At 39.9% G+C, this 26,201-nt stretch overlaps 2 protein-coding genes across 4 annotated transcripts in view; one reads left to right on the forward strand and one right to left on the reverse strand.

The window, feature by feature from the left end:
• BMX (BMX non-receptor tyrosine kinase) overlaps window positions 1-6,668 on the forward strand; it is a 62,104-nt gene extending 55,436 nt beyond the window's left edge. For both annotated transcript variants that reach the window (XM_080910307.1, XM_080910308.1), the window contains 3 exons: window positions 658-776; window positions 4,154-4,311; window positions 6,282-6,668. In XM_080910307.1, the coding sequence (XP_080766433.1) occupies window positions 658-776; window positions 4,154-4,311; window positions 6,282-6,356 (352 nt within the window). In that variant the 3' untranslated portion in view covers window positions 6,357-6,668. The remainder of the gene's footprint in view (window positions 1-657; window positions 777-4,153; window positions 4,312-6,281) is intronic.
• A 5,534-nt stretch (window positions 6,669-12,202) lies between these two features.
• ACE2 (angiotensin converting enzyme 2) overlaps window positions 12,203-26,201 on the reverse strand; it is a gene marked incomplete at its 5' end in the record, with an annotated part of 45,791 nt that continues 31,792 nt past the window's right edge. Inside the window, 8 exons of one of the 2 annotated variants that reach the window (XM_080909978.1) lie at window positions 12,203-12,412; window positions 14,232-14,426; window positions 17,451-17,567; window positions 18,786-18,886; window positions 21,746-21,810; window positions 23,217-23,389; window positions 23,823-23,945; window positions 25,070-25,168. In XM_080909978.1, the coding sequence (XP_080766104.1) occupies window positions 12,304-12,412; window positions 14,232-14,426; window positions 17,451-17,567; window positions 18,786-18,886; window positions 21,746-21,810; window positions 23,217-23,389; window positions 23,823-23,945; window positions 25,070-25,168 (982 nt within the window). In that variant the 3' untranslated portion in view covers window positions 12,203-12,303. The remainder of the gene's footprint in view (window positions 12,413-14,231; window positions 14,427-17,450; window positions 17,568-18,785; window positions 18,887-21,745; window positions 21,811-23,216; window positions 23,390-23,822; window positions 23,946-25,069; window positions 25,169-26,201) is intronic. The other variant, XM_080909979.1, reaches the window with a different exon arrangement.

The raw sequence follows: 26,201 nt of genomic DNA on the forward strand, positions 1-26,201 counted from the left end.
CATTTGGGCAAACCCTCAAAACACAATGCTGAAGAAGAAATGAAAGCAAATCTTAACCCAACAGAATCCCAGCTCTGTTCAAATTACAAATAGAGAAAAGATAAAATCAGAAAGCAGAAGCAAAAAAGAAATGCATCTTGAGAGAGAGAATTACCAGAAGTTGTTGGGATAGAATTCTGAATGACTGTATTTTTCACATCTTTGTGGGGTTTGATTGTTACCAAGCATTTTGCAGTCAAGTTTTGCTACTTTTAAAGGTACATTTTCTAAATGCTTACAAATCTCTAGAAACTAAGCTGTCAGACTGAAAAGAAATCAAAGAACCAGATGTAGTGGTATACACCCACAATCCTAGTATTCGAGGGAAAGAGGCAGAATATCAGGAGTTGAAGGTCATGCTTGGCTACATAGTTCAAGGCCAGCCTGGGCTACATCAGAGCTTATCTCAGGAAGACCGACAGAGAGGAGGGGGGCAGAGGAGAGAAGAAATCAAAGCAAATTGTCTAGAAAACTGAAGCACTCAGCTAGAGATAGTTCGCTGTCCTTCATCAGTCTGGCTGATAATGGGCCATAGAAGCGACAATGTTCTGTCAAGGTGACCCCAGTTTTCAAGACCATATATATGTCTCAGTGTCTGTGTTAATGCTTTCCCTACAGATATGTCCTCGATGACCAGTATGTCAGTTCAGTAGGAACCAAGTTTCCAGTCAAGTGGTCGGCCCCAGAGGTGTTTCACTACTTCAAATACAGCAGCAAGTCGGATGTATGGGCGTTTGGTAAGGAAGTGACCACATAGCATCCTGGCCCCATTTCTTAAGTTGGCTTCCACAACAGGAAACCACAAGAACAGCAACATCCATTTGAAAAAGAAGCCTGAGTCTTTACAAAATTACACACACAGTGTGAGACAAGCAAGTGGTTGAAGAGGACAGTTTTCTTCCTGGGGTTCAGTGTTAAGAAGTCTTTTGTTATTGAATATTCTCTGCATTTACATTTCAGATGTTATCCCTTTCCCCCACTTTTCATAATTTACAACATGTCAGAATCTGCCAACAGACTCAAAGGACTTAGGGGCTTTTCCAGTGAAACTTTCAAACATTTTTTGTTTTGTGTTAAGCAAGGTTTTGCCATGTAATGGAGGCTTGTCTCAAAGTCATGATCCTCCTGCCTTCAGTATCCCCCAATCTAGGATTTGAAGTGTGAACCTCCTTATTTAGCCTCAAAGAGTTTTGTGATGGAATAATTAACATTTTAAATGCTAGTTTCTTTGAAACCCCAAAGGTTGGAGGGCTTAAGTATAAACGACTGGTTCTGGGCACAAGTATAACTATGGTAACTGTTCCGATGGGTCCCTTCAGAATGGGAAGAGTCTCTTGGCATTGCCCAAGATAAATAGCAAACTTCACTCTGCTTTCTTCGACACTGTGTAAGCCCTCTTTCCATTACTATAGGGAGCACCTGGCAGAGTCAACTTAGATAAGGAAATTATTTATTTTGGCTCACAGTATTGAAGGTTCCGATCTGTAATCAGACCCATTGCTTGGTTTATGATGAGGTGGACAGAGACAAGGCAGAGGATGTGGTAGGAGCAAAGGTGACAAAAAGGAGAGACTTAGAGGAGATACTGGAATGTCACTTTACCCTTCAGGACATACTACATGGCTGCGGTGTCATTTAAACAGTGAATATTTACCTTATTTCAACCCATTTTCTCCCCTTCCTAAAATTAGCATTTTAGATCAGGAGTTGGGAAACAGCAGTCCTGGACACATAGTGGTACCCTGTTTTTATAAGTAAAGTCACATTGGCCACAGGCATGCCCATTCATTGCCATGGTGTTTATGGCTAACCTTGTGCCACAACAGAGTAATTGGCACAGTGTGACACACAGTCTAAGAAACTTACTATTGCATATTTTATAGATATTTGAAAACCATTTTACTTTGTTAAAATACTTAGATTAAAACTTACTCGCTCAAGGTAGGTGTGACAAGGTACATGTGTAATCCCAGACCTCGGGTACTAAAGCAGGAAAAGCTCATGCATTCTAGGCCAGGGGAAGGAACTTAACAGGATCTGTCTCAGACCAACAAAAGCTTGACTGGTTGAATTGGCACTGTAGCTCAGAGGGGAAGCATTTGCTCAAAGGTCCTGGGTTTGATTCCCAGTTCTGCAAAAACAACCAGAGAAACAAGCCAAAATCAAAAGAGGAGAAATGAAATTAAGTAAAAGTAATTGTGAATAGGGGAAAAACTCTTGGGTTATGATTCTTGCAGTTTCTTCATAGGTTAATAGGACTGTTTTCAACAACTGTCTGTTGCGTCTAAGATAAGTAAGCTAATTATTGCCAAGTGACAAAATGCATTAAATATGACCAAAAAATATTCCATGCCCCTGTTAGACCTTAAGTGCAACTTGATTTACTGCTTAACACATTGGAAATAACTTGGTAAAAGGAAATTTTAGTTAGGAGTCTATTTTTTCTCTCTCAAATAATTATTAAAAATCAGCATTTCTACTTGGAAAGTATAACGCGGATCAAATGGACACACAAAAAAGGGAAGTCACAGAGATAGTGGTTTTGTGTTAAGTTTGGCCCTTGTTGTGAAGACTATTTTCGTATCTATGTATCAAATGATATACCTGTTGAATATTATTCTTGAAATCTGAGCCCCTCTTTTAATAGTTACTGCTCATATTTTCACCAAAGACAACATTATCCAACCTGATTTTCCACCTCAGAAAGCAGAACCGAGTTTCAGATGTTTTCTGGCTGTCTTCAAACAATAACTCTAGTCTTAAGTAATGTACTGCTGGTATGGCTATTCAAAATGAATCAGGGCCTCTCAAAGCTCCTCTCAAAGAAGACCCTCCCTCCTCCAGTCACTTTATGCAGTGCTACTGGCCTTGGAATACGTGTGTAGCCTTTCGAAGATGGAGTTCATCTCTTTTGCAGAACTGGTTTAGAATATATGTACAAAGGAAAAGCTACTGCAACATGTAAGATGGCTTTATTAATAGTAGTCTGCATACAATCTGTAGCTTGCAAGTCAAAGTTTGAGGTGTGAGAACAATTGCATGCCTTTCTGTATATGTTGGCTGTTCACAGTTTTGAACTTGGCTGATTTGTTTAAAGCAGTGGTTCTCAGCCTGTGAGTTGGGACCAACCTGTGGGTCTCTACCCCTTTGAGGGGAGGGGTCGAAGGATTCATCAAAGTTGTTAAAGCCACAAGAAAGCACAGATATCTTACATTAATGTGTTCATAACAGTAACAACAAATCATTTTATGACTGTAGTGACCACAACCCGGGGAACCATATAAAAGGGATGCAGCATTAGGAAGGTTGAGAACCACAGACTTAAAGTCATTGTCCTTGGAAAGAATGACACCATTCAGGAAGCATTTTCAATGCCCTGATACTCTTTCAAAAGCACTGTGTGCCTACTTACTTCTCATAGCTACTCTACAAGATTGGGTATGAGAGCTAAGCCTGGGAGGTACTGAGGAACTTGCCTGACCTGCAAGTGGGAGAATTCATGGCTTATCTGTCCGTTTTCACACCCACTTCACTGTCTTTGGTTACAGATGTTCTGTCATCATCTTTCATGGGTTGGGTACCATTTTGGTGACAGACCAACTGCAACCACAGACAATGAAATGGGTATCCATTATTTTAGCTTCACATTTCTACCAAAAGGTAACTTACCTATGCAATGACGTTGTACACAAGTGCAAAAGCAGAAAGAGAGAGAGAGAAAATGCAAGGACTTCATCACTTATAAGTGTTGGGATGGTAGCTTACTACACAGTTTGTTGCCAGTGTGAGGCTGTGTGAGACCCCAAGTGACTCCCTAAAGCAGCCCGTGAACCTAGGCCTCAAGCAACCCCCTTCCCCACCCCACCCCGCCATTTACTGGCTAACAAGCCGAGAGGGCTCTGAAAAAAAATGCAGGAATATCTAGACTGTAGAAGTGATAACCCAAGCCCAGCTCCCCCGTTTCACTAGGCCCCGTTTCTAGTGAAAGCCAGAATCCCTTGCTCCGGTCAATAGCCTCCTGATCTTGTGATGTGAAGTTCCTTCCAGAAGCCCTGGGCCTTCTGACATTGACTCTTCTTTCTCTTTCTTCTGACTGCCCCTGGATACACTACAGGGATCCTGATGTGGGAGGTGTTTAGTCTAGGCAAGCAACCCTATGACTTATATGATAACTCCGAGGTGGTTGTGAAGGTCTCTCAGGGCCACAGACTCTACCGGCCCCAACTGGCCTCAGACACTATCTACCAGATCATGTACAGCTGCTGGCATGAGGTAAGTATGACCCCTGAGGAGGTTGGAAGGATGGACAGGGGGTTAGGGATATGAATGTGGGTGAGGTTTCAGCGGGGATGAGAGAAAGAAAGTACCTGCTAAAGAAAAGTTGAAAATGGTCCTGGGTCATGTTTGTTTGTAGTGTAAAACAACAACAACAAAACAAAAAACAAGTCAGGTGTAGACATTTTGCTGAACAATGTACAGTATGGTTGTAGAAAGTTTATGTATAGTAACTCATCAGAAGATATCCCATTGTTAATAAAACTGACAAGTGAGGAAATAGAAAGCTACAGTTATTAAAGAGGCAGACTGATTGTCCTTGCTCTTTTTTTTTAACTTTTAATATTTTAATGGTTTTTGTTTGGTTGGGTTCAAGAGGCGGTTTCTTTGTGTACCCCTGGGCTGTCCTGGAATTTGCCCTGTAGACCAAACAGACCTTGAACTCAGAGATTTTGCCTACCTTTACCACCTAAGTGCCCAGCTATCTTTTGTTTTCTTTTTGATATTATAATGTATTGTAATTGTAATTAATTATAACATAATAATTATAATGTAATTACATGTCTTCCTTGACTTTTCTCCCTCCAAATCCCTCCTCCCTATTCTCATTTATCCCTTTCTGCTCTCCCTCAAATTCATATTCTCTTCTTTCATGTACTGTTATTGCATGCATGTATGTGTATGTCTCTCTGTGTGTATATATTCCAAAATATAAACCTTTAAGTAAAATAATGTTACTTGTTCATTACATGTTTGTTTTAAGGCCTAACCTTTTGGCACTGGACAACCAATAAATGTGCTCTTCCCTGGAGAAAACCAGCTCCCCCGCTCCCAGCTTTCCTAGGTTGCCTATCGTTCTTTGTGTAGAGCTGAGGCCTCATTCTTAACAAAAGTATGAAATCTCCCCTCTACTCAAAAATATATGACAGTGACATCTAATGTCATATAGAGATCACAAGAAAGGCCTCCTTCTTTTACTCCTTCTCCTTTTTTCTTCTTCCTCTTCTTCATCTCTTACCCAATCTTCTAATTCCCCAAACACCAAGATAGAATATAAAGTTGTTACACAAAGCAGATATGGGCCTAAAATGAAGGAAATCCCATCATAGATGTCTTAGACATTTAAAAAACTAATTGGTGGTATTGAAACTGAGGTTCCACTACTTTTTTACCTAAACTCAAAATATACATACATACATACATACATACATGTATGTATGTGTGTATGTGTGTGTGTGTGTGTGTGTGTGTGTGTGTGTGTGTGTATAGCAAGCTCCAGGCCAGATAAGGCTATTCAATGAAACCTCTCTCAAATGAAATAGAATGTCATTCATATTAGAACTAAATTATGCCTGTTTTATATATTGTTCATGTGTGTTCGTGTGTGTTTGTGTGCAGTATGCAGTGTTTGTGAATGTAGGAATACTGGTGTCATTGTGTGCTTGTGTCTGATGTCAATCCTTTCCATCCACCTTGTTGAGACAAAATCTTGTGTTTGGTGTTGTACACACCAAGCTAGTTGACCTTGGCGCTTCCAGGCATTCTCCAGTCTCCATTTTGCTCTAGGAGGGCTGTGATCACAGACTCACGTCACACATGGGGATTTTATATGGGTTCTGAAGATTGGAACTTGTGGGGCAAGTGCTCACACCCACTGAGTCATCCCCCAGTCCCACACTGGTGTTATTTTAATTTTTGAGTCAGGGACTTGCAGAGCCCAGGCTGGGCTCCAACTTGCTGTATCGCTGAGGATGACTTTGAACATCTGATCCTCTTGCCTCTTCCTCCCAAGTCTTCAGATTACAGATATATGTCATCACACCTGGTTAATGTGGCTCTGAGAACTGACACCAGAGTGTCTTGCATAGGCAGGCAATTGGCCAACTGAGCTACATAACAAGCCTCTCTAGTGTTCTTTTACATTATGCTCTTTATCATCTAACACATTGGGGTTTTCTTTTATTTAGCTTCCAGAAAAGCGCCCCACATTTCAACAACTCCTGTCTGCCATAGAACCACTTCGGGAACAAGATAAGCCATGAAGAGAAATTACAGATTGGTGATGAGTATGAATATAAACATTGGCCAACCCTCTCATTGTTTGTAAGGGGAACAGAGAGACACAGTGCAATTTAGCCAGTTCTTAATAATGGTCTATGTGTTGTTTATCTGTTATATTATATACCAAGAAAAGCAAGGTAGGAAACAAGGTATTTCTTTGAAATGTAGGTTAAATTGGCCTTTTTGTTTGTCCTGCTTTTAATGTACCACTTTCCAGACTATGGTAGAAGTTCATTTTTAGATTGCAATTTACAAAGGGTGTGCACTGTGTATAAAGGTAGAGCAGAATTGAAAAGGTGATTTGTTGGCAACTCCGTTTTTTTTTTTTTTTTTTTTTTTTTTTTTTTTTCTATTGGCACTAGTGTAATAATTAAATAACTTTTGAAGAACAGAAAGGTATATGTTTGCTTCCATATGAAAAACATCTTGGTCATTTGAATATTTGTTCTCCAGTTTGAGGCACTGTTTGGGGAATGTTTTGGAGGTATGTCTTTGATGGAGGAGTTATGTCAATGGGGCAGGCTTTGAGAGCTTAAGGCCTCACCCTACCTACAGTTTACTATGTCTGCTTCTTGCTTGCAGTTCAAGATGTGAGCTCTCAGAGGCTGAAGAGGTGGCATAGTACTTAAGGACTCTGGCTATTCTTCCAGAGGACCCAGATTCAATTTCTAGCACCTGCACAGTGGCTCACAACTTGTCTATGAATCTAGTTCTAGAATATCTGATGGCCTCTTATGACCTTCATGGGTACCAGATACAGATGTGATACATCAACATATATACACAGGCAAAGAAGAAAACTTACAGGTGTGAGATCTCAGCATCCTCTATCTGCCCTGTCTTCAAGTTGCCTTTGCTCTGCCATTTTGAGCTCTAACTCTCTGGAACTATAAGCAAAATAAAGCCTTTCTTCTATAAGTTGTCTTGGTCATAGCCTTTTCTCACAGAACAGAAAAGCAGCTAATACAATGGACAAATGATCTCAAAGTTTTACCTGTGTGAGAGCCAAATAGAGAGTTGATTACAACAGATTCTGTGACAGCACCTTAGACATTTAAATCAGGTCTGAGTGCAGCCCATGATTTGGCATTTCCAAGCTCCTATGCATGCTGAACTGCCCTCGGGTACCTCATTATATGTCAAAGCAGTGATATATGGTCCATAACTCCATTTGAATAATACAGTTTCTGTTCCAACTCCAGACTAAAACAGTGATTCTTCATGTGTCATCGTGTACAATGATATAAAACAATAGCATTGAACAGTGTGTTGAATAATAATATTAACAATGTGTTCTATATTTCACACAGAGCACAATTTATTATGAGAGATGCTCAGGTAGAAATTAATACCTTCTTCCTTCACATTAACCTTCATCATTATCAATCACCACTCAGTGAGACTATGATCTTACTAGAATTAAGACAATCTTACTTTCTAATGATGTTAAACCCTTAAACGGGGGGCTTGGGGGATTTGGGCTCACTTGAAATATAGTTGGAGTTTCTACTTATGTCTTAAATCTTAACACAGATACAAAAGTAGTATTTAAATGTTTATAATTGTTCTTTCTTGTGTGTGTATGTATGTGTGCCATATGTCTGTAGTGCCCATAGGCCAGAAGAGGGAGTTATATCATCTGGAAATGCAGTTAGAGATGGTTGTAAACCACCATATGGATGATGAAATCTGGTCCCCTAGATGAGCAGCCAGTGCTCTTAAGCACCTATGTTCTCTCTTTTATTCATACTGCCCATTTTTTTTTACCTACCAACAAGCTCAAATGTCTCCCTTGCTTATTTGCTGCTTGACCTTTACTTAATGATTCTGTTATTTCAGCAGAGAACTGTCATGATAATGGTATTCTATTTTGAACAGAGGTATGCAAATTTCAACGCATAACGAATGAATAATGAAATGTCACTTTTAAAATAGCCACCAGGATATCTACACATTCATTGCATTATTTACTGTTTTCTGAGTGCCAGGTTCTTTCCTACTCAAGGGGGAAAAAGGATCAAGTGCCCCAAACCCTTTTTTCTTCTCAAAAGGTTCACTCAGCCTTTCCTGCTCTCTAGGATTTTGTACCGCAGGACCCTGTACCACAAACTCATTTTAAAAATAGATTATTTTACTTTATGTGTGTGAGTGTTTGCCCACATGTATATCTGCGTACCATGTGTGTCTGGTGCCAATAGAGACCAGAAGAGGTTGTTGCTTCCCTTGGAACTGGAGTTACAGACAGAAGCTGCTCTTTGGATGCTGGAAACTGAACTCAGATCTTCTTTGAGAGTGGCAAGTGTTCTTTCTTACTCATGGGGCCATCTCTGCAGCCCTGTTCTACAGATTGCTAACCTTTACGTATGCCCCTCTCTTGAGATAACCTTCATTGCCTTCATTTCTTATATATGTGATTTTCTAAAAGTCATCTGTTTGTAAAAGGTAGCATATACTGTTAAGGATGCAAACATCACTCTTTTCCATAAAATGAAACCAAAGCCTTGCTTGGAAGCTTTATTTCAAAACCCAGGTCAAACAAGAATTGAGATCACTGCTAGAGGTCTGTGAGAGAATCGGGACACTTAGGAGTGCAGCGCCAGAGGAATACTATTGATGCTATTTTGATATATGCGTAACATTTTAAATGTCACTTAACTGTGTTTCAAAGCAATTATTTTAATAATCGTCTACCAGCAGTCTATCTACATACACTCTTAGAAGCGACAAAAGGGGAAGATTGTGTGATAAGAAAGATCCCCAATGGCAAGCTGGAGAGGGATTCACACAGGGTCTTTGCAGGGTGGAGGCCAGCAGTCTTACCAAGCCATTTCTGATCTATCAAGAGTAAGACACAAGCCCAAGGATCTAGAAAATTGCTATCATATGTGTGTGAGCTAATAAAGAAAAATATTCCAACATGATAGCTTTAGAAAGTTGAGTTTCTCAGTTTCAATTCTGATTTGGGAGTGAGTGTATGAGGAACATAGGTTGAACCTAGACCAAGGCCTTACCTTTTAAAAAATGTGTTTTGAGGTTATAATTACCTCATTTCCCCTTTCTCCTTCCTTCCTCCAAACCCTATCATATACCTTCCTTGCTCTCTTTCAAATAGCTTTTTTCTTTTTGTTGTTATGTGTGTGCATGTCTAAATATATATGCAACCTGCCCAGCCTGTATAATTTTGCTGGTATATATATTTTCAGGGTCAACCATTTGGTATTGGATAACTAAATGGTGTGGTCTTCACTGGGGAAGTCTGTTTCTCCCACTCTCAGTATTCCTTAGTTGCCTATGGTTCTTTTTCTAGGGCTGAAGCTTTGTGAGCATTCCCCCTCCCATGTTAGTATGGGATACCAATGGTAGTGTGGTCATGTTCAGATCATGTTTAGGCAGCCATGTTGTTGAGATTTTATGGTTTCTGTTATTTCTAGAAGGCCAAACCTCATAGCAAACTTTCTATTTCTCTGACTCTTACATTTTTTTCCTCCACTTTCTTTTTGCAATGCTCCCTGAGTCTAAGGCCTGATCTTTACCCAAAGATAAACAAGTGGATCTCAAACAATGGAGAATATGTCTTTGAGAAACACAAGACAAGAGCAAATTGGCACCTGCTCTTTCTAGTCCAATTCCTTTCTTATTAAGTCTAATGCCTATGAAATTATTAAATTCCTAGGAAAGAAATACTTTAGATTCCATAAACAAATGTCCCTTGGATCTCTGAACTCCAATTGCTCTTTTCCATGTGTACCCTTGCTTCCTTACAGTCCATAGGTCAGCAATGTTTGCCTGCAAGAGATACAGTGAGCTGGAGCTTCTCCAAGTCAACCCCTCACCTTAGCTTCACAGCACAAAAGCATCTCTAGATAATATGAAAAGTAATGGGCATGGCTGTGTAGCAGCAATAAAGCTTCATTCATGGATGATGACATTTGAATTTCATATCATTTTCTTTTAGCATGAAATATTATTCTACCTTTCTCTCTACCAGTAAAAAAAATACAATGATTTTTTTTTTTTTTACTCAAGAGGATGGATATAATTTGGCCCATGTATCACATGGACAGAAGACTGTCAACTCCCATCTTATGTCTAGGTACAAGAGGATCTTTGTACAAGCCTCTTTCTTCTCGGAGGATGTTACTGCATAGGAGAATGACCACAACCTTCACTTGGTGGGCAAAATGAGAACTGGGAAAATTAAATTGGAGCAAAAATAGTTTTTTCCAATTTCCATGTTATAGTTGGAGACTGTGTCATTTGCCCATAGGTTCTTTACCATGAATGAAGAGGCTCTTTTGAAGATGTTAGATGATACATACAGTTGGTTCTTATAAAGGTTACTTTTGCACAATGTTGAACTAGGACACAGACCGTGGCCTTTGTAAAGTGAATACGCCAGTTGCAAGGGTTATTTATTTATCTACCAATATTTTCATTTATATTTTATAGTTTGAGAAAGGGTTTTGCAGTGTAGCCCTGGCTGTCCTGGAACTCTGTAGACAAGGCTGGCCTCAAACTCACAGAGATCCATGTACAAGGGTTGTTTAAATAAACAATAGCCTGCAGAAGATCTTGTATTAGAGAAGAGATGACATACACAAGCTAAAAGGGCATCAATGAAACAAGAATGTAAATTGGGAGAAAAGCAATTCTTGTCTCAGAAGCAAGACAGTAAGAGAGATAATGATATGGAAGCTTGATTGGAAGGATATGGCTCTTGTGAAAATGGCACTCTTTTTTGCTACCTGTGTATTATAGAAATGCAAAGATACCAAATATCCTCAAATGAAGCAGCCTGATTTTGATGGATCAGTGACCCAACCTTATCATGAACACATTAGATTTATTCAACACAAAGTCACTCAAACATTACACTGTTATGGTGGAGTCTCCAACATAGCATGTCGAACATGTTAATCAATTTAATATAGTTTTAACCAATCCTTGGAATATAGTTTTGTTATATTCAATAATGGCAGGTTTTTAGTTCCTAACTTGTCAGTGCATACAATCTGAGCACCAATCATTTGAACTGATTTTATAATTTCTTGGTCCAAGATGACAACTTTGCCCATACAATGAAAGCCAGAAATAACAGACACAGTAGCACACATAAGACCAAAGGAGTGTACAAATCTAGTAATTATTTTATTGAGGTCTGCTTTGTGCTCACCATTGCTCAGACCCTGTGAGAGAGTACAAACAGTTTCAGAGACTGGGCACCCATTTCACAGGGTGAGCATTCAGCTGGAATTCTCCCTTACTCCACAGTGAGAGGATAATGGAAGCAAGTTTTGGTCAGGCATGCTCTGGGTTCGTGGCATTCCCTGTGCTAGCTATGTCTTGCTAGAGAGATGTTGATCAAGCAGTTTGAAAGGAAAAAGGCCACGTTCTCTACCTGATGTCTGGCTTCTTTCTCCCTTGAAGCTGTACCTCCAAAGAAAGGATAGTCCATTTCAAGTATTACTGTGAACAAATTCCTACAGTATTTGAAGTGGGTTAAATGCAGAAGCCACAGAGTGTGATGTCAAGTGAATGGTGAGCACCATCCTCAACCTCAGCAGTCCCACAAGTTCACACCCCAGATGCCACACCAAAGCCAACATTTCCTCCCAAGATACATCCTTTCATCTTCTAACTCCAGTTACCCAACAGTATCTCCCTGGACAGACTGTGAGGCCAAAGGCACATTTCTCTCTTTTACTCTAGCATAAACATCTCTATTAATAAACAGAAGAGATGTCAAGTCCTAAGGCAGAGATAAATTCTGAAAGCAATGTCAGTGAAGATGCACACTCAAGTCTGATGATCTATGGATGACTTTTACTGAGCAGATCATAGTTTCACTAGATGATGACATGTATATAACTTCATATTTTGTGTACTAGGAAGTTAGCATTTGCATACAGTAAAATAACAAGTGCTTTTCTAAAATGAAGTCTGAACATCATCACTGTTTTGGAATCCTGCATTACTTTCTCCTTTTCCAATATCCATGGAGTCATATGGATTCTCTTCTCTTTTTGTTTCATTTTTCCTGTCAAATAAAACAAAGTGATGTTAGAAAGACACTTACACTGACCCAATGGAGTACTATCAAAAAGTCTGATGGCACCCGGTACTAAAGATCCTATAGAAAATGGAAACTTTCATAAGCTGGTGCTATGTTTATACATTAATTCTGCCCCTATGAGAACAGTTCAGAAATATTGATTAAAATTAAAAGTTCATGTTGATCTTAACCCAGCCTTTCACCTGCTGGGATTTATCTTGCACCCACATTAGTGTGCATAGGAAATTGCCTAATTGAAATCATTGTATGTTTTAAAATAGACACAAACATTTGGTAACCATGGGACAGTCCATTGTTACAAAATGGAAAACTATATTACCAGGCAAAAGAAGTGCTTTACACAGCCAATCTGAAAGAGTCTCTAAAATATGTTGCTTGGGAAAAATTTTTTTTTAATTTCTGAATACCTCTTAAACATACTAGGTATTCAATAAAAATATGTAGTCCATAGTTCATATGTGCTAAAAACTGATAACTTTAGTTAAAAGGAAACTCAAAAGCAAAGGATCTCTTTTTGAGAATTTTAACCATGTTGACTGCATTACCTAGAAGATGTTTATGTGCACATCTGTGTACACGTACACATGTACATGTATGTAACTGTGTATGCTGCATTGCACGTGTGGAGATCAGACAACAACCTCCAGCGTTGATTCTCAACAACCACTGTGACTGAGATGGGATCTGGTTGTTGTCTCTGATGTGTACACCAGACTAAGTGGCCACAAACCTCTGAGGATTTTCCTGCCTCTGCCTTCCATATCCATAAAGGAGTGCTGAGATTATAGATGCTGGCATTCTGTATCTGTTTTATATATGGGTTATATGGTTTCAAACACAGGTCCTCATACTTGTGTGGGAGGTGATTTCACCCATCTCTACAACCTTGGTTTTTCAAATGAAGTGATTTGGTAAAATTGAGAGATATCCATAGTAAAGAAAATTAAATAAAATAGACTAATTTGTGTAAGTATTCAACTAAGGACTAGAGAGATAGCTCAATGGTTAAGAGCACTGACTGCTCTTCCAGAGGTTCTTAGTTCAATTCCCAGCAACCACATGGTGGCTCACAACCATCTGTAATGGGATTTAATGATGCCCTCTTCTGGTGTGTCTGAAGACAAAAACAGTGTACTTATATAAATAAAATATATATTTTTAAAAAAGATTCAACTGAGAGTATGTTTAAAAAGCTAGAAACATGCATACAGTGTTGTCAAGTGATACAAAATACTAACTCATTTGAGAAGTCCAACAAGGGCCAATACTTTCTCAAGTCAGGAGCTAGAAGTGATTAAAATTCTCAATAAACTCAGCTCTAGAACAAATTGGAGGGTGCCTGGCCATGTATTCAAATGATAAATTTGAGTTTCCCAAAGAGGAATGAAAAGAAGTAAAGAGTAGTAGTTGGAAGCACATCTTATGACTCATTCTTAGGTGACATTACACTTCGCACCCCATGTCAGTCTGTCCTCTGTGGGTGAAGCAAGACTCATCAGTGAGAACAATGCCTCACTGAGTTTGCAGTCAGGATGTGACACTGGATAGAATTCACTTGACTACAGCATTCCAATAAACCTCAGGCTAGACATCTAATGTGTGAGCTTGCCACAGCAATAAAGTACTGCTAACATCTGCTACGTTTCTAAAGGATATATCAGAATATTTAGGTAGACAATTGTCCAAATAAGTAATTGGCCTGTGTATGTATAGTACTATTTCTTGCAAATTTTTCAATTTATGCATTCTAAAAGGACAGATACATTTAGGAAAGGACACTCACTTCTTTCGACCTTTGATTCCAGTGACGATCAGGATAATGATGCCAACCACTACTATTCCCATCACAATACCAAAAATAATCAGCCATATGGTGACAGGAGGCTGGTAAGGTGGTTTAAGTGTTGGGTAAATCCCCAGAAACTCCAGGCTGTTATCATCCAGGCCAAAAACATCATTGATACGTCCCCGAGACAACCTATTTGCAAAAGAGAATGCAGTAAAGAGGATGCTTAGACCAAACAAAATTCTGCACCGTTATTTTCTCCTGATAGCATGGTTCCCAAAGGGATTTAATAAGCCTTGTCATAAGAATGTACAATGAGAACTTTGTGCAATGACACATGACTGTAAAGCCAGTGCTTTAGGATAAGGACTACATGAATTTGAGGTCAACCGTCTCTGTATAGCAAGATCAGGGACAGCCAGGGGAACATAGCAAGACAGTCTTTAAAAGCCTAAAATAACAAATTGAAGTAGATAGAGCCAATGGAGAGATACAAACTTGTAACAGTTACATGTCTTTCATACCTAGCAACCTGAATTAGATACATCAACAACCTTATTTGAAGTTTGAGTTAGAAATTTATAAAGGGCATGGGAGAAGGTAGCCTAGAGAGGCGGCTCAGTGGTTAAGAGGTTTTGTATTGCTCTTCCAGAGAACCTGGGTTTGGGCAGCTCACAAAAGTGCGTGTAACTCTGTCTGCAAGGGATCCAAAGCCCTCTTCTTGCCTCCATAGGCACTGCACACATGCAGTACACATACAAACATGTAGGTTCACGCACTAAAATGTTAAGACAATAAAGTTATCATGCAGATAAATAGGTTTCATTATAAAAGGAAAATTTCACAACGAACAAATAGTTTAGTATTTATTATGTATAGGTTCCGTGTTTTAAAAATAAAGTTAGCATATTCAGCAAGAATTTCTCAGCCTTCAGCATGCAACAAAAATAAGTACAGACAGCCAAGCAGTGGCGGCACATGCCTTTAATCCCAATACTGGGGAGGTAGAGGCAGAGGGATCTCTGTAAGTTTGAGATCAGCCTGCTCTACAGAGTTGTAGGACAACCAAGGCTACACAGAGAAGCCCTGTCTCAAAAAAATGAATTATTTTATTAAAATGACATTATAGCAAACAACAGGAAAGGATGATTGAATATCCCTTTTTTATAAATGAATCATATCCCATATCCAAATCGCTGAAGGAATTGTCCAAATAAAAGGTACTAAGATTTGGAAGCAGCATTGCAGTGGAACACAAGAAAGAGACCTCTGCATTTCTCAAGCGCTAAGATGATAAGTAGCTGAAGTTGACTGAGTAGAAAGGATGAAGATAGTTTACAACAAAAACAGTGTAATGGAGGTACCACAGCTTCCTACCGATGGGTGTAGCTCAGGTGACAAGGTCAGATTCCAGCAGAGAGGATTAGTCACAAGCTCTAGAAACCTTAAGAGTTTCTCAAGTCATTTTACAAGAGTCATTTCCAGAAAAGAAAGTCTGAGATTCCTGGTAGCACTTTCATGACGATCTCAGCCAGCATTTTTGTCCAAGGCGCTCTCTCTCTCTCTCTCTCCCTCCCTCCCTCCCTCCCTCCCTCCCTCCCTCCCTCCCTCCCTCCCTCCCTCACCTCCCTCCCTCCCTCTCTCTCTCTCTCTCTCTCTCTCTCTCTCTCTCTCTCTCTCTCTCTCTCTCTCTCTCTCTCTCTCTCTCTCTCTCTCGTATAGTTCAATAGCGCCACCTAGTGATGTATCAAGTACAGGAAACTTATTAAGTATTTTGCTTCCCCCGCCTTCTTCTTTCTTCCTCTTCTTCTTCTTCTTCTTCTTCTTCTTCTTCTTCTTCTTCTTCTTCTTCTTCTTCTTCTTCTTCTTCTTCTTCTTCTTCTTCTTCTTCTTCTTCCTCCTCCTCCTCCTCCTCCTCCTCCTCCTTTTCCTCCTCCTCCTCCTCCTCCTCCTCTTCCTTCTCCTCCTCCTCCTCCTCCTCCTCCTCCTCCTCCTCCTCCTCCTCCTCCTCCTCCTCCTCCTCTCTTCTTCTTCTTATGAGAAAGAGAGCCATTCATCTTCCATTCCTGTTATCTTGTTTAAAACAGCTGAGGTAGTCTGAACAAGTTATTTCTTCTGAATGATCACTGCTCCACGGTAAATTCCTCTCAGTGTGAAAGGAACCTAATGTTTACCTTCCTTATTTCCTGCTTTGGGCGGTTCAATAACTCTTTCCTAATGTCCCTGTAAAAATGGTGGCAGTGTGTGCCCATTTCTTGTCTGCACTTTCCAAGCATGCTAAACAAGTTTTCTTTAGCCAAAACTGACTTCCCTTTCTTTACCTGAGACCATTGTCAAGCTAGAGAGGCTAGGGAAAGAATAGCACCGTAAAGGCTTCTTGCCCAGTAACTAGTGAAAAATGGTAAAAATCCAGGCTCCCTCGGTCCTCTGCTAAGATAACTCAGGTGCACATTCTTCCATATCCCAGAGTTGTCCGACAGGACTGCCCAGCAGAGAATCTAGCTCCTGACAATGGTAGCCTGTTTGATAACTTGGAATCTGTCCCGGTTCAGCAGGCCTTTGTCTTCTGCCCACAGTTTCTACAGGAGCTTCTCAGCACTGCCTCCCTGTCAAGTTCTTATTTGCCTAACTCTGTCTAAAACCTGCACCTTGGCAGTCCTCTGGAAAATCAGTCTTGCTGATGGATTATAATAGAATTAAAATCTAAGTTTGTGCAGCCAAAGAGATGGTTCCGCCAGCAAAATGCCTCCTGTGCAAGCCAAGGGATCTGAGTTGTGATGCCCAGCACACATATAAAAAATCTGGCTGTGGTAGTACTCAGCACATGTCCACTCGAATGCTGGAAGTTGGGGGAGATGGGCAGATCACTGAAGTTCACTTGCTAGCTCAGCCGAATTGATTAACATTGGGTTGAGTGAGACATCATGACTCTAAAACCAAGGTGATGATGGATCAGAAAAGACAACTATGCCAACCGCTGGCTTCTACATGTATAACCATGTCACATGTGCACACCCATACACAAATCTATACTTATACCACACACACCACCACCTCAGCTACGAGAACAACCCATGTTTTGAGGTGGGGTAAAAGATGTAAATGACTTTGAGCAATGTCCAGCACAAAGAAATACTGCATGAAATGCAGGGTATCGGCGCATTAGCTATCTGTCCCCTTCATCTTTATATGGTTTGTTGAGAAATAAAACATCACCTGATGGCTTCTTCAACTTCACTTCTAGGAATGATATCAGACACATTTTTGGGTGAAGTAACAAAGAAGTTGAAGGAGACTCTTGGTTTCCAATCATTCACCTGTATATCCTCCTCCCTGTGGGGGGGAAAAAAAAAACACTTTTTCTTCCTTCGTAATGAGAAAACTTGGTAAAGAATGGAAGTTCTCCCCCTGCCGGTGGAATGGAGATTAGGACAAAGCTCCTGGATGAGGAGACACAGGACAGGGCAAAGAGTAGAAAGATAGAATTGACCAAAAATCTTTACACTAGTCAAAGCACATAGATTAAATGCATAAAAGTGGTAATATCCCACATCCTGGGCGTGGTGATGTATGCTTCTAATCCCAGCACTCAGGAGGCAAAAGCAATGTAATAGCTGTGAGTTTGGGACCAGGTTAATCTATAAATCAAGCTCCAGGCCTTCTTGCTGTTCCTTTGGCAATGGCCATTACTCCATTAGACTTTGTGCCTCTTACTGTCTTGGCTGAACACTTTTTCTGCACTGTTGGCTTTTCTGCTTCTCTCCCTACTTCTTAATGCTCATGATGTCCTTTCTAATCATTAACTTGCTTAAAGTTGAACATTCCCCCAGTCTCTTTCCTCTTTCTCTCCTATTGTGTGTCTCCCTCCCTCCCGCCCCCATTTCCCTGATATAAGCTCCAAAAGGAAGGATTTTTTCCTACTTTACTTCTAAGGGTAAGATGAGAGTGTCTGGAGAGACAGAGAGACAGTGAGACACAGAGAGACAGACATAGAGACAGAGAGAAAGAGAGATATGTTTAATAACAAAAATGTCCATGCCATCTACAAGTTAAACCACAAACATCTTAACAGGAAGCGACCCAAATTCCAGGATGCCAAATAAAATTCTGGACTAAGCTAATGTCAGCAACCCAAGTTAAGATCAGCAGAACCCATATAAACAAGACAACAATAGAAAAAGAGATACAAGAGTAGGGGGAAGAAGAAAGGATTCAGTGGGAGTCCTATGAGAGAACTACATAATGCAGTATGCAATATATATATATAATTGTCATTCAAAAGATATAGAAACTAAAGACTACTTGGATAACTCCTTGATCTGACTTGAAGAAAGTTTAAGCATGTCTCCTTGGGCGCTAGAGTAGAGGAACAGAGAGTTATGTATAGAACCTACCAAATTTCCTAGTCCTGCAATGACTTGACACTGTGTGAGAGGATACTTGGAGGAGAAGGGCTGATATTGGGATGTAAAGTTAATAAGTAAATTAATAATAATAATAATAATAATAATAATAATAATAATAATAACATAACCTAGCAAATCAACTTACCGAAAAAGAACTGTCTGTTTTTTGATCCTTGAAAAATACTCTCTCATGGCATAGGCAACAGATGATCGGAACAGGTACATTTCATTGTCGGTCCATTCATACTGCAAATTCAGATGAAAGACACCACTCAATGGGGGCATAGAACAGAGGGAAATGGGAGAGTCCTCATCACTATTCCAAGGATTCTGGCCAACAGGTTTTTGCCGTCCATTGTGAGCATGCATCAGTATTTGGTGGTTGAAATGGGTTAAACTGACTATTTGTTGACTCTATATGAAGAATTTCTGATTTCGAAAATCTAGAATGAGGACCAAGAATTTGCATATGTACTACCCTAGGAGGTGCTAAAGCATCCCAGCTTCAGGAACCAAGGAGCCCATCGGTCCTTTCACTTTGGTTTACATGAATTGAAATAAGAACAACTCGCTCTAGCTTTTACTGTTTTGATAGGAAGCTCTCAGGTATTTGAACCATAAGTAGTGCATATTGTACTACTGCCATCATTGGAGGTAGAGGCATTCGCTATTTCTCCCAGTGGATGGCAGTAGAGATCAAATAATAACAAAGGAGTTTCCTTTCTCCTTTCCCTTGCAGAGAAAAAGCAATAACAGAAGCTTAGGAAAGAATTGTTTTCACTTAAGCTTGGTTTTACACATATGTGAAGTATGGGGTTTTTTTAAGTAATAGTAATATGTCAGTGTTGTCCCTAGTAATTTTCTGGCTAGGACTGCTATATTTTAAAACATTGCAAAGCTAAATCCTTAAGATGATGCCATTGCTTGAGTTGATGTCTACCATGAAATGACTTGAGCTGGGCAGATGTTCTGGCCCTGCTGCGGGGGATGGGCACTGAAAGTACATCTCATCAGTGATCCGCTTTAGAATGTCAAACCATCAAATTTGCATGGAAAGGGAACATGGATGAAAATGCCCAGACAAGAGAATAGAGTAGTTTCCTGAGCTGCCAGAGGTAATTTCAATGTATTAGGCCAAAGAAGAGCGAATAAACGTATGATGAAGATCAATATTCTTGTGCTCCTGCCATACACATTAAGATGTGGGAACTCAAACTTGGAGTTGGGAAGCAATGGACTTGTGTTTCTATAATTGCTGTCGGATAGCCTGCATTTTTCTAAGGAGAGACAGAAAAGGAGTGGGTCCTGATGGGAAGGGGATGGTGAGGAGCTGGTATTACAGGGAGAAGAAACTCTAATCAGAATATATTGTATGAGAAGAGACTCTATTGTCAATAAAACGGGAAAAATGCTTTCTTGTGTTTTCATTTTTTTAATGCTTGGGTTATGTACATTGGTGTCTTATTCATCTATAAAATATAGCAAGATTTGTCAAGTCTTGTGAAATATTTAACTTTTCAGGAAATAGAGAGGTAGAAACTGAAACTTTGGATCTATACCCTGACACATCAGTTTTCTGTAGCACATTGGACTGTTTTATCTGATTGTCCCAGGTTTCTAGGACACACCCAAGCTGTTCATCTCATCTACCTGAGACAGCACGTCCCCTCTCTTTTCCTAATCAAAGCTGCTATTGAAAAGGAAACTATTTGTAAAGGTGAAGTTGGGGTGGGGAAGAGAGTAAATGAAGGCATGAATTATTGTCAAAGTAAATTATGTAAATGTATGAAACTCTCCCAATAAAACCCACTTTGAACAACTATTACATATTAGTAAAATTGTCTCTCTTAAAAACTTGTACTTCCCTGGGATGGATCAAGTGAGATAGGTGCTCAGGGGAGAGTAATAACTAAATCTATAAATAGTAAGATTTTCTATTAAATATTTTGTTATTCGAAAGTGTATCTTTAAGTCAACAGTTCTCAAACATGCCTGTACTTAGAAGTTCTGGGAAATTTAAAAACTCCTTACAGTTTACAGATGCACTTATTTTTATGTGTATGAATATTTCCTGGTACCATGTGCATGCCTGTGGAAATTAAAATAGGGCACAAGAACCCCTGGAATTGGGATTACGAATAGTTGTGAGCCACCATGGGGGTCACAGTGAACCTGGGTCCTCTGCTAAAGCGATGGGTGCTCTTAACTACCAAGTCACTACCCTAGCTCCAGATTTTAAAACGTTTAATGAGGTTGGCCATGGTGGTGCATGTTTTCAATCTCAGTGCGTGGGAGGATTTCTGGGAGTTCAAGGCCAATCTTGTCTACATAGTGAGTAAGACCCTGTCTCAAATGAAAGAAAAACTCTTAATGCTCAAATCTTGATGTCACACTCCAGAACAACTAAACTAGCGTCTCTGGAGGTATAGCCCACACACTCATATTCTGAAGACTTTCCACGAGGTTCCAATGTTGAGCCAAGTTTGTGACTTGGAGTTTCCCAGTCATTCTGATGTATTCAAGCCACATGGAGGGCTTACAAAAATAGGGATCCTGATTAAACAGGTCTAGGGCTTTGACCTGAGATGCTACAGTTTTAAAGTAAGCTTCCAGATTTGGAATTTTCTTCCATAAACTAGACAGTTAATAAAACAAGAATGTAAATGGTTAAGAAAACAAGATCAACTGGAAAAAAAAAAAACCTAAGAAAAGAAACAACCCTTCATCATATAACCATGACCCTGTCCTTAAATACAAGTCATAGTGATGAGTTAATTGGGAAGGTGGGTGTTTAATAATTACAGTACAGATGTTTCAGTGCAGATCGTCACAAGACACTCAAGTGAAGAGTAGATATTGCCTATCCAATAAAAGATGATTACAAAGAAAAAGAAGGAAAGGAAGGAGGGGAAGAAGGGAGACGGGAAGGGAGGAAGGAAGGGAGGAAGGGAGGGAGGAAGGAATGAAGGAATCATTTGAAGGCCAGAGCCTTTAGTTTTAAGTGAACCACATGGCCTCTCTTTCTTTAGACCATGCTAGAATGTGATTTCGAGGGAAGACAATGCACTGAGATAAAGTGGAATCACCATTTAGAACAATACTCACTGCATTTTCCCCAAGAGCTGATTTTAGGCTTATCCTCACTTTAATGCTTTGGTCGGTATTGGCATCTGGTTAAAGAGAAATTTCAGACAACTGATTAGATGACAGACTGACCACACATTTATTTTCCCCCTTTCAAGATTGCAGTAAAGTAATGGCATTTTAAAAGGATTTTTAAAAGGATACAGACACCACTTTTACAAAATGAGAACTGGTGAGAAAGTGGTAACTACTTTCTAAGAGAATCATAAGTCACTGCTTGAAGTGTACACAGAAGAGATTACAGGTCAAAAAAGAGAAAAATCCCAGAGAAAGCTTGGGATTCTGATGCAGCTGAGGTGGGAAGAGAACGGAAAATTGGTACTGAGATTGTGGTTAAAGGCACATTGGAGATGGCATGGTTCTGCACACAATCATCACTTCCTCGGATAGCCAATTGGAACTTGTTCTTCAACAGAACAAGAAGTAGACCTGGAAAGAAGATGTGGAACCCAGGAAACAGGATTCAACCCAGAAGAACCAGGAGGTGATTCTTAAAGATGGTTATGGTCCATGCTCTGTTTGATGAGGAATTGTGTATGCCAAAAACCAGGTCGAGTAGAATCTCTGATACAGACAAGCCGCATAGTGTGTTACTTGGCTGTGCAGGCGGCCAGACATGCATATTGATAACTGATTTACTAAAAATTTTTATGAAAATTTTACTGAGACAGGGAACAGTGGGCATGGAAGAAGAGCCGGGAGAGGAGTTCTAACATTGATTATAAGATAGCAAAAGAAACAAGGTTTAAGAGTTATGAAAATGACTGTCAGAAACACATGGTCTAGCTGATGGCAATGTTTGTCTTACAAGAATGTCTTAGTTGGCTTTTGTTGTTATTATTTTTGTTTTGTTTTGTTTTTTGTTCAACTTGACACACAGTTAGCTAAGTCAATAAACCTTAATTGAAAAAAAAAATCTCCATTCGATTGGCCCATGGGACATTTTCTTGACTAATCATTGATGTGTGAGGTCACAGCACACTGTGGGCAATGGCACCCCTGGGCAGAGTATCCTGAGAAAAATTAAGCTGAGCAAACCATGGAGAGCAAGCCATTTAGTAACGTTTCTCCACGGCCCCTTTTCACTTCCAGCTTCCAGATTATTGCCTCGAGAGCCTGATGATGCACTGTAATCTATAAGCTGAAATAAACCCTGTTCCTCTCCAAGTTGCTTTTGGCCATAGTATCTTTATGGCAGGAATAGAAAGCAATCTAGGGCAACGAGCCAGGTTCAAAGGCAATTGGAGAGTACTGGACTCTTATTGTGAAGGTGAGACTAATAAGAATACGTGACAGAGTTTGTGACACAGTCTAAAGAGGAATACATATTGAGCTGTGTCCCAGCCCCCACCCCCACAAGACTATAGCTAAAGGACACTAAGAGAAGCAAACAAGGAACAATGCACAATGTGTGTGCATTCAGTGAACTCACATGGGCTCCAGTCAGTGTTCCACCCCACAAAAGAATTCCTGTTCTGCTCTTTCAGCCAGACAAACAATGGTTCGAAGTAATTGAGCAGTGGTTTTACATCCATATTCCTTGCTCCTACCACATTTTCCAAAGCTAGGGTCCAGGGCTCTGAGTTTCCAAGATTCAGCATCTTGCTACATGGAAAAAGAAAAATTAACAGAGTATGGGTCAATTTGAAGGGTTCCAGGTGGGCATACTTTTGCACCTACACTCTTTATACTTCTTCTGTTGGAATTGGCTAAATTTTCTTCTAGAAGATTATGAAAATAATGCATATTTCCAGAGGGATTCAAGCGCCAAGGCTGTCTTTGCTTGCAATTGCTCAAAAGAGAGCCCTGTAATTTCCACGTAGAGATAAGAGGTGGACCATCCAGGCATCTCATGACCTCAATTCCTGTCTCATTCCAAATTGAACATTGATTTCATGGTTGGTTGGAGAAATTCTGAAGTTCCATTTTTGGAGGAGTTGGGAGGTAGAGGAAGCAAATAAATTAAATTAAATCATAGACATGAAAATTAGTAATATGGGATGCTAAGAGAGGGTCAGCATTGTGAGGCATTCCTTACAGCAACTTCTGCCCAGCTTCAGTGGAATTTGAGATGTCACATTTGTGCAGTGGGCCATCATGTTTAGCTGTGCGACAAAGAGCTTCTTGAAACTGGAATTGATAAATGGTCCTTGTGTAATACCTGTACAAGTAACAAAGAAACAAAAAGAAGGCTCATATTTTATGGCTCTAGTAGAGTCACAGATCCAGGGAAATATTTGCATTCCTGACCCAATTAATCTCAGAGGTATTGGCTAAAAGTCTTTCTCTATAGGAGTCCACCATGAACTCTTCATGCTATTTGAATTACATATGTTTAGTGATGGAGCAGTTTTGCTACTGTGCCAGAGGTTAGTCACATTTGGATGCTGTGCCAGAGTTATTTATAGCCCTTTCCTATAAAGTGGTATCAAACTGGTCCTTATCTCAGGTAAATACGTTCCCATCTTTACAGATACAGAAGGTGAGGCCTGCACATGCCTGCATCCCCAGCATTCAGGAGTTCAAGGCCAGCCTGGGACATGTACTATGTCTCTGTTTCAAACAGACAAAATAAACAATAATAATAAAAGCACTCCTTAGATTCATAATAAACTCTGCTAGTGATACAAAGATGGACTAAAAGGGTTTTTTCTTTCCTTTCTGTGTTTTCTATTCTATTTTATTTATTTTTATTTTTTTATTTTATTTTATTTTTGTCAACTTGCCATAAGCTGGAGTCATCTAGGAAGAAGGAACCTTGACTGAGAAAATGCTTTGTTCAGATTGTTCTCTGAGCCTGTCTGTGGAGTATTTTCTGGATTAATGATTGGTGTGGGAGGTAGCCCACTGGACGAGGTATTACACCATGAGCAGGTGGTCCTTTGATGTACAAGAAGACAAGCTAAACCAGCCATGAGGAGCAAGAGAATAAGCAGTGCTCCTCCTAGGTCTCTGCTTTAGTTCCTGCCTTCAGGTTTCGACCCTGCTCGAGTTCCTGTCCTGGCTTCCCTTGATGACAGACTGTGATTGGGGCAAAGCCAGATGCTCTCCAAGTCACTTTCGATCATAGTATTTATCCCAGCTATCCAAAGCAAAGTAAGACAATCGTCAACCATGAGCAAAAGATCTTGTATCAGTTTCTTTAACCTGATAAAACATGTTGATTACATTGAATTGAAACTGACCATCTACGTTAAGCCTTATAATCATCACTTCATTGAGCCCTGTTTAAGTTTCTGTCATTAGCCCTAGGTAGTGAATAGAGAGAAGAAAATTGTCAATTACCGAATAAATGAGAAATCATTAGAGACATGGAACAGAGATGCAGGGTCACAGTATGTTTCATCATGAGGCAGAGGCTCCACTACACCAACAATCTCCCGCCTTGGGAAGAAAACGGAAGTGTACATTAGTTAGGGATCATCATGAGAAGGGAGATCTAAGCTCACCTACAGCAGTTTCACCTGGCAATAGTATTTATATTGGAACTGATTGTCAGTTAAAATAAAATCATCATAAAACCCAGAAAGCAATGTGTCTTGTGCACTTTCATCATATTCCCTTAATTCAACCAAAACTCACCACTGGAAAATATACATCTCTTCTAAAACACTAAGTTTAAAAAGTCCATAAAGTCAGACCCATGGCTCCAGCTACACATGTAGCAGAGGAGAGCCTTGTTGGGCATCAATGGGAGGAAAAGCCATTGGTCCTGTATAGGGTCGATGCCCCAGTGTAGGAAAATATCAGGGTGGGAAGGTGGGAGGGGGTAGGTGGATAGGTGAACACCCTCATAGAATTTGGGGAAGGGTGATGGGATAGAGGATGAGGATATGGAGGGGAATCCTGGAAAGAGGATAACATTTGAAATGTAAATAAAATATATCCAATAAAATAAAAAAAGAAAGTCCATAAAGTACATTGTATGACTACAAATATGCTGTGAAAAATCTATAAATTCCTCTCAGACATCACATGTTATGTACTCCTGTTAGAGAGAATTATGTAAAATTGAAATCTTACTCTTCTTTGAAGCCTGCCACCCATCTTCCAATGTAGCTAATCTCTAAAACTCCCTCAGCATCTGGGTCTTATTTTAGTAATGCTTTATTTTCTTGCATTTTAATAGCATTTATAAGTCATATACAACAATGGTTCTTGTGACATCATACCTGTATGTAATATACTTTGATCATCTTCAACTCCTTATCATCACACCCAGCCATCCTTCCCACTGTTCCCCTTCCTGTACCTCTGAGGCCTCCAACTGTCATGTATTATGTCCACTGTTCCATTATTTCCTTATCATTTCTCTCCCTGTGCTGTGTGGCTTTTTGCATGTAAACTCCTCCTTGCTACTGAGCCATGATCTCTATCTGAGAGGATGCAACTGTGTCTTAGTCATTCTTAGAGTTCT

The sequence above is a fragment of the Micromys minutus genome (assembly GCF_963924665.1).
Source record: "Micromys minutus genome assembly, chromosome: X".
NCBI lineage: Eukaryota > Metazoa > Chordata > Mammalia > Rodentia > Muridae > Micromys > Micromys minutus.